The sequence below is a fragment of the Hyposmocoma kahamanoa genome, unplaced genomic scaffold (assembly GCF_003589595.1).
Source record: "Hyposmocoma kahamanoa isolate Upper Pololo Valley unplaced genomic scaffold, ASM358959v1 102, whole genome shotgun sequence".
Lineage (NCBI taxonomy): Eukaryota > Metazoa > Arthropoda > Insecta > Lepidoptera > Cosmopterigidae > Hyposmocoma > Hyposmocoma kahamanoa.
Window position 1 is genome coordinate 1,128,719 of NW_020653337.1, and position 17,338 is coordinate 1,146,056.

General features: G+C 37.3%; 2 protein-coding genes across 2 annotated transcripts; both read right to left on the bottom strand.

The window, feature by feature from the left end:
• Positions 1 to 1,535: 1,535 nt before the first annotated feature.
• Positions 1,536 to 13,680, bottom strand: LOC113231267 (sodium/potassium-transporting ATPase subunit beta-2). The gene is made up of 7 exons (XM_026465501.1): positions 13,502 to 13,680; positions 3,983 to 4,123; positions 3,729 to 3,848; positions 3,340 to 3,533; positions 3,139 to 3,228; positions 2,647 to 2,830; positions 1,536 to 1,770 (listed from the first exon to the last, which is right to left on the bottom strand). The coding sequence occupies exons 1-7, from the start codon at positions 13,638 to 13,640 to the stop codon at positions 1,661 to 1,663; spliced, it is 978 nt and encodes a 325-aa protein (XP_026321286.1). The 5' UTR covers positions 13,641 to 13,680; the 3' UTR covers positions 1,536 to 1,660.
• Positions 13,681 to 14,384: 704 nt separating this feature from the next.
• On the bottom strand, positions 14,385 to 17,275 carry LOC113231255 (putative uncharacterized protein DDB_G0279653). The gene is made up of 2 exons (XM_026465492.1): positions 17,158 to 17,275; positions 14,385 to 15,749 (listed from the first exon to the last, which is right to left on the bottom strand). Exons 1-2 carry the CDS (start codon positions 17,185 to 17,187, stop codon positions 14,727 to 14,729), a joined length of 1,053 nt encoding a protein of 350 aa, XP_026321277.1. The 5' UTR covers positions 17,188 to 17,275; the 3' UTR covers positions 14,385 to 14,726.
• Positions 17,276 to 17,338: the final 63 nt, after the last annotated feature.

Consider the following 17,338-nt stretch of genomic DNA (forward strand, 5'->3'; position numbering starts at 1 on the left):
CCACGTTGCGTCACACGTCGCAAACAATACGTGTAAATAATAATTAGTCAGCAGTGTTTTTATTGTATTATTATGTATGTTAGTCTATAAGGTATGTATTTATGGGTCTTTGTTACCTGAATGCTAATAAACAAATAAATAAAACAAAAATTACAGCGTTTCAGTTTTTAAGTGTTAGGGAGCTGGTGAAATTATAGGCATAGGGCATTATCAACTCATGCCTCAGGATGACCGGCGCAATTGCATTGCTTCTCAGATCTTTGCTATTTAAAGCTTGTCGCTTGTCGCTTGCCATTAGGCGCACGACATGTTCGTTCCGTCACTTGATATCATAAAAAAGGAACCAAAATGCTAGGGCGAATGAATGTTATATCGATATCATAACGGTGGTGAACTTGAAAAGTTAACTAATGGAACAAAGACGATAACGAACGAAGAACGAAGATGTAAAAATTTCCGTTACATAAATATTGCAACCTTCATGGAAGAATGGTGTAAATGAAGTTGCGTCAAAAATATTCAATGCTATATTGGGTACAGGAAAATATAACCCACATCCTCTCCAATTCTTGTAACTCTATCGACAATATTAGTGGATAGATTTATTGGAATTGGAGAGAATGTGAGTTAGAGATTTTCGGTACCTAATAGAGCAATAAACATTTTTGATGTAACTTCACTTATACCGTTTTTTTTATAAAAAATAAGTGCGCATTTGACCTGCATCTCACCTGATGGAAAGTGACGATGAGGTCGAGGATGTAGCATGCATACCTAAATAATGCTAATTCACTCTCGCCTTGAAAAGATCCAAGTTATAGAGTTCGGGGAACAAGTCTTCAGGCAGGGAATTCTTCCATTCTGCCAAGAGGAGTGCGTATACTGAATGTCTTTGTGTATTGATGGATTTTTTCTTCTCCCGACTGTGGACTTGAACTTGAATTGAGAGTTCAAATGAAGTTTAATAACGTAAACTTTGATTTCAATCAAACTTGGCAAATAGCCGTAATTCCACGAGCTTTTGAGGCCGGTTTTTTACGTGTCCTTTTTCCAGAATACAATGGACGTGGAGGGGAAAACAAATGAAACACTGGGAAACCTAAAATTGGAACAACTATTGCGTGTTTATTGACGTTCTGTCCAGAAACATTACATAATTTAATAATAAATATCAATCGTTCAAATTTTATTCACTTTAATGAAGCGTGAAAGAGAACTTTAACTTAGTGGCGCCCTCTGGCTTATTCTAAAACGAATACAAATAAACCGCCGACTATGTGGCTATTGCTAATGTGGCGCGTTTGGCAGCCGGCGCCTGCGTGTGCGCAGCGCTTTTGGCGAACTCGGTGACCTTGGCGACACTGGCGGACTTACAGCTACCAACTGGTTATTTAGCGGCGAGCGAACCAATGGCAGTGACATAATACTACTGGTAGTTAAAGAGCACGGCAACCAGTCTGTGGCCACAGATTTTAACAAACAACCTCGTAAACTACTTCGGTGGTCAACTAACGACGCGCTTGGCAGCCTGCTAAGGTTTTCAAGCAAATGGCGGCCAGCTGACGCTGCCCTTGATTGTGGCCACCAACGCGTGGTTAGTTGACTACATCGCTGGCCAATAGGCGGTAACTTGGCGAGCTGCGCGGCCAATTGGAGCTGCCTAGGAGCGGTCGACCATCAACTCGAAGTGCACTGAACCGCGCCTCTCGTAGCGGTCGTACACGATGTTCTTCGCCCACGCCTTGCACTCGATGTTGATAAGCACCCCAGCTGTAAAATACAAATTATACGATTAAATTCCAATTCGAACACAATACAATACAATAAAAATGGCAATTAATTAAAACGTGACAGGTTAAAATGAGAAGAAGAAACAAAATTAAGAACAATTAATTAGAACATAACATAATAAAAAGAGAATAAGAAAACAAGAAATAAAATTGAGAAACAGTAACGTAGAGAAAAACTAAAGTATCAATTAATTAGAACATAGTATATTAAAAAGAGAACAAGAAACAATAACATGGAGAATAACAAAGATGTAACTATTCTCCCGAACGCAAGCAATACGTGGATGTGCATGATACTTTACAAGATTCCAGATTTAAATACCTCAGAAAGTACTTAATTTTTTAAATAATGTACTTGCTAAAATGCAATTGTATTATTTTCGACCATAAGTAATTGATTTGTAAATATTATGGCAAACATTTGCACTTTTGTGATAGTTCGCACAATATATCAGCTTCTTTATGAGAATAAGCATTCTTCCCCTGTAGCTAGTTCAATAATTCTTCACTAACATCAACCCGAAAAATTTGGACGCTATTATAGTAACCTTGTAAAGTTGCTACATTAAATTAGAGAGCAGTTCGTCGAAGCTGGTTACCAAACAGGCTTCAGAACAATCAATTGAATTGTTGAAAAATTTCCTTGATTACTACTATTATGGAGGTATAGTAATTTACATTAAGTATCTAGTCCTTGATCTGCCAGCTGACCAAGGACGGATGTGGAATAACAGACGGTAGTTTCGACTTTTGCTTGGGCTTTCGTTTTCATATCAAGGACTGGTCGAGTAAGTTAAATAAAGAATAACTGGTTTTTCTTTTTGGTCTTTAAACAAAATAATAAATCATTGCTTACTCCTGGGCTTCTCGAAGAGGACAGCGACGAGCGGGCTCAGATAACCCTCCTTATTGGTGAATGGGTAGTAGAAGTTAGGGAAGCCACGCCGCGGAATGTACTGCACAGGCCCAATGTTCTCTACGTCTGCTGGGTTTTCGCCCTCGCACGACACCCACACTGTATTTGATTCTGGTTTGCCAGCCTGAGATACAATTACAATGTAAGGTTTAAAAGAATGTAATATTGATTTATTTTCGGTTTCAGACGAACTTAAAAAGTCCTTTGGCATTGGCCGTCCGTTATTTTATAATGGCATGAATATACATTAGGTTTACCATTTTCTCTATCGTCGCTAATTCAGAAAATGTTTATAGATAGAATAGTAATCTAAATTAGTTCTAATAAATAAGTATTCAATGTTTAGTTTAGATATTATGGTACTTTCTTAAAGCTTATAGTGAGAGATATATTGTATACGAGTATTAAGAGAACATGGAAAGTGATACGTACGACCATCTTGATGTGCTGCTTGAGGTCCTCGGGCATGTTACCGGGCAGGTCCTCCGTGGTGTTGTACGGCTTCGGGACCCAGTTGAAGATCTGGAATTCATGAAAATTAAGTGACAGCAGAATTCATTCAACAAAAGAGTATCATATGGCATGACAAAGATCGACACCAACGTTAGGTGCATGCTCAAGTATAAAACGTACCTTATTAAGTTTGAGAAACACACAGGGTCCAGCCTCCTCATAGTTGTACTGATTTCCCGAGGTGCAGGGGTGGAAGTCGTCGACTGGTACGTCGCACACTTGCTTCTCGCCCACGGGTCCAGCAGTTGGGGTGCACGCCACGCGGTTCTCTGCACCCGCTGTCTCGCCACTTCCGCTGCCCTTCTTGCGGTAAGCTGCACATAATACAGGTTACGTACAGTGTTTATAAGATGGTGAGAGAAATAAAGATTTTAGATAAGTTTATAAATCAAATTTTTGTGACCCAGTGATGAGACAGTGATAGAAATTTGCAGAATCAGACCTACAGGTTGGCACCATGAGTCGTTACGAACTGAACTAGGTAATAATGTACATCTTGTTCAACTTACGCTGCAGGAAATCATCGATGACTTTAGCCCACTTGAGCACTGATCCTTTGTCGTTGGCCTTGTAATAGATGAGCGTGCTCTCAACGTTGTCTGTATCAGGTAGCGGCCGGAAACCCATTCCTAGTCCGAACACACCACAATTAAAGGAAACTGATAGCTGTGAGTTTAATTTTTCTCTAGTTGTATCTTACAATGATTATTTTCAAGTAAAAAAATATCAATCGATCATAAATTTTGCTTTTAAGTTATTTTACCTGGATTATTTCCGATAAGGGAGCCTTCCATCTGCCACTTGGGTTTGTTATTGTCAAGGGTCTGGAAAAAGATGACTAGCATGATGGTGAAGAAGCCCACCAGGACTGCATAAAAGATCACGTAGAATAACAGGATCTTCGCTGTGAACAAGTAAAGTCACTGTTTAGTCAAGGCTGTATAGTATGGCTGAAAATCTAATTACGCAACAATGGACCAATGCGAATTATGATTCATAAGAGACTATATATTATACCAATTCTTTCTTTATTCTGCTTGAGCAAGGTCTATTTTGTTAAGGTCTGTTCCTATTGAAATTCGGAAAAAATTGGGTAATATTAGAATACAATATCAAAAACTTATTCTCATATGAGGTAAAGCGGCAGACATTTGTATTGCAGAAACGAGCGATTCGTACCGTGTATGTTCTCGGGTTTCTCTCAGAAAAAAGTTTAAGGAGAGATGTACCATAATAGTATGCTGTGGCATGACAGTACATTTACTGAAATATTTTTATGCCCGTAATAATACACATAACTTCAGTAAGAAAGAAAATATCAGTAATATTACAAGGATTTCGTTTAATCAAGGTATACGACTCTTTTATGGGGAACTGTATACGTTTTTACAATAAAATTCCAGAGTATATAATCAAATTATCATTTCCTGAGTTTAAAAACCACATTAAAAATATATGTATTGATTGAAAAGTCATGTTACAAAATTAATTTAAGACTACGTGTTAGATAAAGATGTATGGAAAGACGACATGGCTCTAGATTCCGCATAAATTTGATTCGAAGTGTATTCCATAGCATTTAAGTTTATTTGAAAAGAGCAATCCCTAGAGTTTCTTGCTCGTTCTTCTCAGGGAAGTCAGCGTAGTGAATGAGCACGAGATACGAACTTAAATTTTACGTTTTCAAGTGTAAATTTATTTTACCTGCGGAATAAATGATTCGTTGACTTTGACTTTGTTTTGAAGAATTAAGAGAGAACGGGCCTTAATTAGAGATCCGAAAAGGAAAGATGTTTGGGCAGCTCATATGCCACGATAGTTTTAGAAGGGACTATCGAAGAAAATACAGGCAGGGGACCTAGAAGTTATTTAGATCAGATAAGGGAAAATGTTGTGTCTTATCAGGAAATCAAGGTTCTGACGAGGAACAGAGATTGTAAACGATTTGTAAGGCGAAGGGTGCCTCCCCTCACGACGTACCATTCTCTCCCCGTTTGGCGTCACCTTGAGCAACAATTGGCAAGTACCTTGCGCAATTATTCCACCAACAAGAGCGTAGCTCATAAATAAGAAAAAGAATTTAGTTGAATGATTATTCCTCTAACAAAAAACGAAGACTAAACTGTCTAAAATTGTATCTATACGTCTATACGATATGTATATGGAGTGGAAGTGTGTATAGATCTGATAATTGCCACAAGTGGCGACAATGGGTGCTTCCGAACTAATTGCTGGCCGAATACTGACCGCATTTTGCGACTTTGTGGCCCACGCTTAATTAGTACTCAGCGTTTATCTATTTTTTGTAGTCATTCTAAATCATAATATATTCAAAACACGAAAGATTTTGCAGAAATTGTGTAGAAATTCAAAGAAAGAAGTTTATCGATAACTTTTTTATGCTTGAATGACGAGGATTTTTATGACTTTCGTGTGATAAAAGCACTTCTGAAGTTTTGACGTGTTTTATTAAGGATTAGTAAAACATTACTTGTGGTTTTTTTAATGCTACTGTAGATAATTTTATAGTAACTTGAATTGATTTATTTTTATTAATGATTTATTTACTGCAGAAGCTTTAAAAAAGTAAACTCGCTAAATATTACGAAAGTTTTAAATGAAATACATAGTAAACAAAAGGAAATGGTACGATTTATTGAAAAAGCTGACAGCGAGCTTTTATTAGACAATAAATTTAAATATAAGGTAGTTATAATAAAAGCTTAAATACTAGAAAGTAAAACTAGTGTTAAAAATTATATGAATGAAATTGGGTCCCAGTGGCAAGGTGCCCAAGATGCTGGCAGCGTTCCCCCTTTGTATGGCTATGCTAATGCGTTGGACAAGGTAGCGGTTTCCCAGACAGTCTATTAATTTTTCGGATAAAATTTTGTACTGGTGAAGGGCAGCGGGACCCCACGGGCCAAGGGTTTGTGTACTTCTTTGTCTACGATGTTTTGTCAATCTTGCTGTTGGAAGGAAATTTTAAAGGAGATCTGAAATTTATACGCTCTGTTACCACTTTTGTGCATGAATAATTCTTGTTCTTAGATTTTAGCTTTGCTCACTGCGTTTCATATAAAGTTTTCTGTGACTTCGAATCCCTTTGCCAGCATGAACCTACGACTGTCTGAATATGTAGTTGCTATGACCTCTTAATCTCAACCCTTGGAAGTGAAGTCTCCAATCTATTTTGGGCCAGAGTGGTGCAGTGGAATTCATAATTGAGGGACAATGACGATGATGATATGAAATATGATGTTATTAGTTTCATCATTCGCAATATAAATATTGTTAGCAGTAGAGCTCCTTGTGAATGTGTTCGTCCGGGTGAGTACTGCCACCTTACCTATTTTTACCGCCAAGCAGTAATATGAGCACTTCTGCGTTCCGGCTTTGAGGCGTAATGTAATTTGTCAACTATATCTTGACGCAGTGGCAGTGCCCGTCTGATCTTTGAGTTAGATGGATACAGGGTTTCCCTAGGGCAGGAATATGAGCGTGCGCGTTAAAATCATATTAAAATAATAATACAGGACTGTGTAACATACACCATTGTTAGTATTTAATTTGTAGTAAGTAAGCTTAAGAATTAAACGGCCTCGTAAATAAACCACTTACGACAGACGGTGATCAAATTACCAAACATCTTTGTATACAAAAGTTTTTCTGGAGCTTAAGTCGAAGAATTACCAGGGCCTTCTTTTGTATTAGCCACTCCGGGCCAGTGCTCAGGGCTCCGAGGTCGGTGAGGCCCCCTTTAGTTTCGTGCCAGACTATCAACCGATAACCGATATTACTGACAATAAATTAATATATAGTACTTATATATCACCTTTTTTTGTTTCGACATACATTTTTAATTACTAGTGTATAATGAATGGTCGACGAGTTACTTTTCCGGATTGTATTGTCGCACTTTTGGTGTAATTAACTGCATCCGCGGCCGAACCCGAGCCATGATGGACTGCCATGCAGAAGTCCCAGGTTCGATTCCCTACATTTATTTATCTCATGAGTTTGGGTATAATTTATGGTTGTCTATGTCTGTGTCCATGACACCCGCGATACAGGGTTTCCCTAGTGCGGATCTAAGATCGTGTGCGTTGAAAACAAATTTAGAAAGTTTATATCCCAAATCGGTCCTACCGGGAATCGAACCCGGGACTGCGGTGCTGATGAAATTACAGGCACATGGGACTTGTGAACTTCGTCTTAATATGTCAGTGCCCCCCATTGACTTACAATTATATGGACGTCGGGTCCACGCTAAAAAGTGCCCGAACTTATAGGGCGTTAAAATCGTATACAGAGCGTCATTCACGCTTTAGTCTTCGTTTGTTCGACTGACAGCGAAGCAAGCAAAATTAGACAGTACTGCGATGACATTACAATTTAAATTCAACGTTTTAGTTTTTTCATATTCCTTTACATGTCACTACGTTTAAATAGGTTGACTTGGGACATTTTTTTTGTGGATTTTGTATTAGACCAGTCGTCCATTTATTTGTAAGTCAATGGTGCCCCCCAAGAAATTGCGATTTGAAGCTCATAAAGTAAAGCACGTAAAGCACATAATCCTGAAAAAAATGTGTTCGCATCGCGACCGTGAGTACAAGAGACATGTGCTAATGAGTTTCGTAATAATTAGCTTCTTTAATTACATCGCACGTGTTAACAAGCTCTTTGACCAACTTGGACATTCTGTCATCCAGGTCATAACTATGTACCAGCAACAGAGTTTTTAGATTAATATTTTGTGCATGCGAGTAGGTACTCTTATAGATATTATATTGAACAAACTAACTGGTTAACAGATCCTTGGCTCTAACCAAAAGGAAATGTATTCAAATATTGCACCAAGATAGTAAATGTAATTGTAAAAGTCTCGAATGTAAATTAAATCAAATCTTCCGAGTGAAAATGGAAACTGCACTGTGCATAAATGTAACTGTTATTATATTACGAAATCCCTCGAAAAATGTCAGAAAATTTAAAGAAAAATTAGACTACGTACTTACGTAAAGCATTCTGTTTTGCATTGAATTGTACGCACTTACGCGGACAGATTCAGGAACATTGATATCTTCTTTCTGAACCGCAGTCAATTCATTAGTTCTTTAAGGAAACATCTCCAATTCAAAGGCAAGTAGTGGCAGTATAGACCTCCTTGCGAAAGAGTTTGACCAGGGTATTACTGCCACCTTACTTATTTCTGCCGCCAAACAGTAATGTCAGCATTACTGTGATTCGGTTTCGAAGGGTACTGGTAAAATTAAAAGCACGTGGGACTTGTTAACTTGTGTCTCAGGGTGACGGGCGCAGTAGCAGAGCCCCTCAGATCTTTGCAATTTGAAGCTCTGAAGGTCGTATTCCAGAACTCTACTCAATGCTCAAGTCAGGACTTGAGCAGACTTGAGTATGATTTCAAGCACTGGAAATACGACATTAATGGCAAGGATTTGAGTATGATTTTCAGTGCTCACTACAATACTCAAGTCCTGACTTGAGTATTGAATAGAGTTCTGGAATACGACCCTTAGTGGCACTTGCAACTGTTGTGGACAGGCGTGTAGCTTGTCATCAGGCGCACGACTTGTTCGTCCCGTCACTAGATATTATAAAAAAAACCACACACAAACATAAATATGTATAATTATGCAAGCATTTATTATACATTAAGCAATTATTATACAAACGTGCTCACACATTTACACATACGAAACACACAGACATACACACATATGTGCAAACTGTCCTTGCAATTACAGTTTGTTATATATGTTATAGATATTTGTTGTAATTTTTGTTGATTCTGTTGTATTAATCATTGTTTTCCGTAACATCACTTTGGCTTAATTTATTAGAAATTTAATGTAACTTTAAATGGATTCTTTAACCATTTACAAAGTTTGTGATTTAAGAATATAAATCGGATTTAAAAAGCTGTAAGGTTTGCAAATAAATAAATTACACTACCAAGCATGTTAAAGTTAAACTATTTCGCAATTTGTATTCTGTGGCTGTGACAATAAATAAATTCGACCGTATAAGAACAGCTGTATTATAGTAGACAGGGGAACTCCCATGGGTGGCATTACAGCACTTTCAATGGAAGCAGAGCATATGGCCATAGGTTTGTAATTTAAAGCCGAACAGGTCACAGGGAACACGCCTTGTCGATGCCGCCCCTGGGTCTGCCAATCGTCACGAAATTGTCCTACTTCGAGATAATTGATGGTTGAAACCATTATTCGAAGCACACAACGACTTGGAACGCAACATACAGATCGGGCATTTACCTTTAAATAACAAAAGGAATTTCTTGTCTCTCCCACTAAGAGAAAGTTACAAACTATGAAAAGGAAGGGGCTCTACAAATGATACTCTACACTTGATATTATAAAAAAAACCCTTATTGTCCTCCGCCGTACTTTTCACATAGTGTTATTCAGCCACTTCCTACTTCTTGAGTCAAAGATGAAAATTATGGAAAGAGATTGTAAATCTTTTTTTACAGTATCAATCAGTTGCACTGCATAACATAAGTTGACAAGTCCAATGTGCCTGTAATTTCACCAGCACCCTTACCCTTCAAAACCGGAACACAGTAATGCTGACATTATTAAAATATTATAATAATAATAATGCCCCAGACAAGTCTCGATGTACTATGAGTACCAGAGAAACGGAATTCACTCTGGGATACTTCCCAGAACACCTAGTCGAGAACCAATTTAGAAAATAATAATATATTACTGTATTATATAATAATATATTATAGTTCTTTTTGTATCAAAATAGTTCAAGCGAACATATGTGATTAAGCTTCTAAAGGAACTTACTGGGAGCTTTCCACCAAAGCGGATGTCCCATTGAGTAATGTTCCCCGGTAATTACTCGGAAGGAAGTAGATTTTAAATCTCTTTATTACAATAAAAAATTATAATGGCCATTTATAAAGTTTGTAGCAATTTTTTTTAATATTATCAATAGTTTCATTTTCTGACATTTTTTCGCGGGAAATCGTTAAATATGATACAGCTCATCGGTGGCCATTTGGAAGCCCTCTTGTAAACTATGGCATATGAAGGAGGTACAAAGTGCCTCTAATAATTTTGGTGAAACATCTGTCAGCCATGAATAATGATTAATGATATTCAGTGAGCTGGTTTTTGAACGCTCTAGATGTCGCTAACCATTAACAAACGAAGTGCTTGGTTTGCGGACTCGTTGTACAGCTATCCTGACCTAATCCCTTTTTTACTCTTTCTCCACGTTCCTATTTCCTAATCCCGTTTCCAAATTTCGTTACTATGATAAAATAAGTTTCCCCGTTTTAAGAACAAGTTTTGTCAAAACACTTTGTAAGTGGCTAAAACGCGAAAAGCCAAGAAAAAAAAATTACAAAGTGAGAGTTAATAATGTCAGTTAAAATAATAATATTGCCATGTTTCCCAAACCCAGTGGCCGCCATTAAGGAAATAGAATAGAATTGCCATGTGTAACGTGTCGTGATATGGTTAGTTTAGCTCTCAACTCACGAAAACAGAATCCGTAATAGAAACCTGAAGATATTTGCACCCTTGTTGTAATAAACGAAATTACAACCTTTCAGGAAAGAGGTTTAAAGACTCTACGAAAGAAATTAGTTGATATATTTTATTAAATAGGAGAGATAAAATATCACATTATACATAATTTGTTTCGTATAATTATAGATAGATAGATGGACAAACACTTTATTCACTAGTATGACACAAAAATACAGAATGATTACAAGAAATAAAACAATAAAACAATATATAATAAAACTATAAATAATAAAACAATAAATAACAAAACAATGAAAGGGTGCTGACACGCTTAAGTTCCCTAAGGCGCTAGTTTTCAGTCAGAACCAACGAACTAAATCTAGAAGTTATTTGTAAGGAAAGATATAATAAACGACCAGTAGTCAAATTGTTCATTGAAATAATAAATGTAATAAAGTGGGAATAGCGCATCTAAAAAATAACCTATTCGATACGCAAGTGCTTGTGCGGATATAAACATTTAAGTGAAAATTATGACTGTGAAAATATTTTAGTGTAATAAATCAAAGTAAAACTTTATTTTGGAAAGGCCACGAAAAAGAGTACACGGGGGATATGAAAACTAATAATAATAGTAAAATTTCAACAAACTGGAATAGGTGTTGCCGGTAAAGTGCTTTAAATTAGTGTTCAAAAGCGTCATCACGTATAGAAACTGGAATATTATTCCAGCATTTTGATACCGAATATTTGGAACTACCCCTAAATGCTGCAGTTCTATGTTGTATGGTACCATAAGCAGGTACACATGAGCGGGCAGATCTCTCTCTGTAGCTTACTTCGTATTCGTATTTTATAATTTTCTAGTACTTTCCATATTTTCTGTTACAAAATGTTTGATTTTTTTTTTGTTTCAATTCGTAACTAAATCGATATTACGTTGAGGTGATGTTGATCATTTAAGACTATACTATTTTTATTGATTAAAAAACAAACAGTCTACAAAAAGTTACTTTATTACTTCTAGTTACCTAAATATCCAATTTTAAAAGTAATTGCTTCTTGGCGAATATTCACGGTAGCATGATGCCAGTCGGTGGAGAGATTCATTTACCTTTGTTTATTTCAATTTGTTCACTGGTGTCATTGACTTACAAATAAAAAAACAACGAAAAAAATGTCCCAAGTCAACCTATTTAAACGTAGTGACATGTAAAGGAATATGAAAAAGCTAAAACGTTGAATTTAAATTGTAATGTCATCGCAGTACTGTCTAATTTTGCTTGCTTCGCTGTCAGTTGAACAAACGAAGACTAAAGCGTGAATGACGCTCTGTATACGATTTTAACGCCCTATAAGTTCGGACACTTTTTAGCGCGGACCCGACGTCCATATAATTGTAAGTCAATGACTGGTGTAGTTGTTGAAACTTATTGAAAATGAAATATTCCTCTAACGACGCCTGCTCAAATAAGTACGTAAGTTACTTGCGTAACTAATTCAACGATGACATATCACGGACTTAAGAGAAAAGTGTGCCCTTTTGTGATTATTCAAATGAAGGCAGACGACGTGTGTTTTCATTCAATAAAGGCACAAATTGGTACCGCAATGTCCAATCATCATTCCTGCAAATGTCCACAGGAATCACAGCGTCAATTGAACACAGCATTCTACTACTGATAACGATGTCAAAGAATCATTGCAATTGCGTAGATGATGCACCCGATCGATTGAAAATTATGGATATTGGACTGTGTGTCTGTAACGTTTACACCTCTATATATTCAGGTAATCTTCATTTCGAACGTATTGCTATGGTATTACATAACTCGCACGATTGAAGACGCAGCCAAAAATTAATATAGATTGTTGTAAAAAAATCTAAATGGTCTACAATACTTGTTTCTTCAGTGTACAGTGACAATTAGACATAAAAAAAAATTTAAAGTCTGAAAGCGTTTTTAAAGCTGCGTTATAGTGTTAATGATTGTACATATCAAATAGATCGTTCATTAATCTTCATAATCGAGCTGTGTAGGCAAAATATTGGTTATTTCCGCGGCGGCGCGTCCTTGGATCGATCTTCGCAAGGACGGAGCGCGCGCATCACCCTCAGTCATGATTCCCTTTGGAGTTGCGCATCTACCCCAATTATTTATTCTATGCTCACGTCTGTTGTTTCTTTTTAATTTCATTATTAAAACATTGAATATGTTTTAGCATTCACGTTTGTGATTTCAAAACATTGGATGATTATTGAAATTTATAATTAACTTAATGGAAACGCCAATTCTAAAAATAACAACCAATAATAATTTCCCAACTATTTGCCATAACGTTTAATTAATAACTGGTAAAAATACAGTAATTAGGTCAAAGGTCAGAGTACTGACGATCGCATAAATAGATTAGTAGCGATGGATTCCAAAATCAACGTAGTGTTACCTACATTCTGGAACTTAGATTATCTTGTAATAACTCAAAGCTGAAACCCGAAAACCAGAAACACTGAAAGTGAATTCGTCGAGTGGAAGGCGGGCACTTTTTGTTCAGCCAACTTTCAATTACGTAACTCTATAATACCTATTACGGCCACCTACATAACACGAAATCGCATTCTAATTGGTCATTTCTGACTTATTTGGGATTCTTATTAATATGATTGATTTATCCTTTTAGAAAAATCGATTTTCCCTCCGCATGGAAAAGTCCTTTGTCAATAAATAATGTAGCGATGGACTTACCCCAGCTGGACCCCGTGCGGCCCAGAAACTGGCCTGTCTCCGAGTTGTATATGAAGATCCTGAAAGACTCCCATTTTCCAAGATCCGGTGGAGGTGCATAGTACTGCTCTGCAGCAGCCACCTTCGTCTTGTCCGCCATGGTCGAGCGCTTCGCCGGACTGCAGCCGGAGATCGATTGTCGGCGCCTTCGCCCCTGCCGTGCCTCCCTCTCCTCACCTCCGCCCCTCTGTCGTCCGACTGACACCCTGCAACCCTCTTCCCTCCCTTACATAACGATTACGTAACAGCGGCGCGCGCAGACTTTAGACCTACATTTGGCAACCAATTCTCTAGACCTCTTAACCTAGTTGCTGCTCGTGATTTTTAAGCAATTTTATTTTCATGCCACAGCTCATGATACGTTGGGTATAAACAAGCTCGCAAATATAATAAATGCTGTAGATTGAGTCTTATATACAGGGCTGTAGAGATATTTGTTTGATTTTAAAGAACGTTAAGTGTGGCTTCACTGGCAGTCTAGATAGGAGATTGATTGAAAGTCTGCGCAGCCTACGCGCTGCCGCCGCTGCTAGGTTACCTCTGCTGGGGGTAGACATTTTGGATTAACTCGAAAATAATAACAACTTTCAATGTATCATGTATACATGAGTTGCATTTCAAATGCATTGCAATCAAATAGAATACAGAAACTCGTATGACTTCACTCGTAATTATGTTACATTATGTCGAGATTATAACAGCTAAGAGGTGTTATTAGATTTGCATATGAAATGTAGAATGTGAAGAAAATTGCTCAAATAATGACACCATTATATTTAATAAACAGTGTGAGCATTTATAAATAAAACGAATTATGTAACATGATGTAATTTATTTATCTAGATACATTATGTTTGCTTATTCGTCAGTTCTTTTTATGTCATAGCCATTTACCGATGTAAATTACGAGATAGTAATGGTAGTTACTAACATTGTTTGATTGATAGCCAACTTTCTTACTTTATAAAATAAATAGCAGATAATTAATTCTATTTAGCATTGAAATGTTAATTAATTACAGAATAAAATACAAATAAATAAGCTTAAATAGGTACGATATAGTAAGATTTCTGTGGAATTACAAAATAAAATGATTCAGAGATCATGAAAATTAAACTAAGCGCCTAACAATAAATATAGAGCAAGAAAACTCTAGACAGAATATATAAATTTGCTGCTAAAATTTCTACAGGCTTTTATACGGCTGATATTTCTTTAGCGCATTCTTATCAGATTTTACAGGGACATTGGTAAGCTCATCATTTTCTGGTTTAGTCCAGGCCTGGCATATACAAGTGGGACCAGGGCCATTTGTTCCTGGACCTTTAGCGCCTGAAGTTTGTGTACCACCGGGACCTGTTTGGCTTACCACTTGAAATTGATTGTTGGGACCTTGAAACTGAGAACTTTGCTGTTGATTTACTACTTGATAATTTCCTGTTGATTGATTAGTGCCAATGTATTGTCCCGTGCCTTGGCTAGGGACTTGGTATTGTGGTGTAGTTTGGTGACTTGCTCCTTGGTACTGACCCGCGCCTTGGTACTGGGGTGTAGTGTGCTGATTCGCTACTTGATACTGCCCTGTAGATTGCTGATTCGACCCTGAGTACTGACCGGTTACCTGTTGGGTATTTCCTACATACTGTCCTGAAGGTTGGTTCGGTAATTGATTTTGAACAGGAATATAACCTCCTGGTTGATTTGGAAACTGGCCATTTTGTCCTTGAGTTTGGAACTGGTTCTGATTTTGACCTTGTTGATTTTGAGATTGGAACTGGTTCTGATTTTGACCTTGTTGGTTTTGAGATTGGAATTGGTTTTGATTTTGACCTTGTTGATTTTGAGCTTGATACTGTCCCTGATTGTAGCCGTTTTGGTACTGTGATTGGGATTGACTTTGCGAACCAAAGTTCTGAGCTGGCGGGGGGTATACTTGGTTGTTTACAGGATAGTTTCCACCTTGAGGATAGTTAGCGTTTTGTCCCTGATTTTGAAACTGCTGTTGGTACCCATTATTGTAGTTCCCCTGATAGTAGCCTTGCTGTTGATAGCCCTGTTGGTTCTGATACACTGGCGAGGGGGTGGTTGGTTTGTTCTTATGGTTCTGTACGATGTCAATGACCCCTCCGATAATCTTTTCGGGAATGTTATGGAGTTTTTCCTTCACGTTTGTTGATGTGATTCCGTTTATAATCACGGTAGCAAGTAACTGAAAGGTAAAAATAGAAAATATGTTCACAGCAATATAACAAACTCGTTTACTAAACGCCTGTCCTCCAAACGCTTACATGATATTAAACAAAATACAATAGGGATAAAAACAAATTAATTACTTTAAACAAATGATTTTCAACATTACTACGCCGTTTAGATTTGACAATAACATGTTTAATACATTTTTTTTTTGTGAAATTAAATGTTGTACCATGTGATATATTAGTAATAATTCTATGAAAACAATGGTCAATTAATAAATATGTATGTGGTAACCTAAGGGTTAGACCTACCTCCGCTCAAGCAAAGGCCGTGGTTTCGATTCTGGACACCTCTGAGTCTCTCGGAATTTTTGTGCCAAATTTAATTTGAAATTTACGGTTCACAATTCTCAAAAAACGTATAAAGTCCCCAACCCGCATTGAGTCAGTGTGGCCTAAAACCTTCGCCTAGAGGAACCCGCGAGCAGCTGTGGGATGTTGATGACATTTATCTTGTGTATAACTAATTACCTGGTCTCAAGTCAGGGAATTCCATGTACTACGAGTGCCAGAGCAACAAAATTCATTAATATAAAGTTCATTTCCCAAGTTGGTTCTTCCGAGAATCGAACCTCCCTCTCATCCAGCTCCCACACTGCAAGCCGTTTGGCCATCAAGATCGTCAATATAAAAATAAATAAATGTATACAGGCAATAATTATCTCAAATTTCGTTGTATAAATTTATCAAGAATGTATCCGGTGGCCTAATGGTTTGTACTGTTTGCTATGGGTGAGGAGGTCGCGAGTCGATTCCCGGCGTGACCAATTTAGGAAATTTTGTATATTGATACTGATGTGAGTGTATTTGGATTTAAGACATCAAATCATGCGTATCTAACAGTTACTGCTAACTGCTACTGTACTTGTTACCCTGAGACATAAGTTGACATGTCCCATGTGCCTGTAAATTCACCAGCACCCTAAATCGGAAAGCAGTTCCACTATAATGCTCACGTTAATGCTTGGTGGCAGAAATAGTTAAGGTGGCAATATTTCCCTGAACCAACTTTTTCACAAGACGCTCTGCTACCACTAAAAGTCGAAAGTTTGAAACCAGATCGTTAGTGTGGTTGTTTGGAAGATTATTATTATAATTTTTAATCTATCGAACTATGTAGACCTTTCCACTAATCTTTTTTTTTTATGAAACTTAGTAAAGGGACGATAAACTGGTGCGCCATAATAGGTGCAGTGCCACACAAATCGTTACGCAGTAATGCTTACATTGCTGCTTGGCGGCAGAAATAGGTCAGATGACAGTATTTCCCTGGATAACTTTCACAAGGGTCTACTGCTACTAAATCTCGTCCTGTAATGGACTAAAACGACTAGTCTTAAAAAAGCATGAATTGGAACTCACGAACAGTACTGTAGCGCGATGTCCTCTCATTTTGTCGGCTCAAGGTTCCTCGTATGATTGCCCAAAACACTGTAAGGACACTCTTTTATACAGCTTCGTGTATAGCGTATTATTGGGCCTCATATCTGGTGGAAAATGCTATAGGGCTGTGATTACCGGATTTTAAATATTATTTTCTATA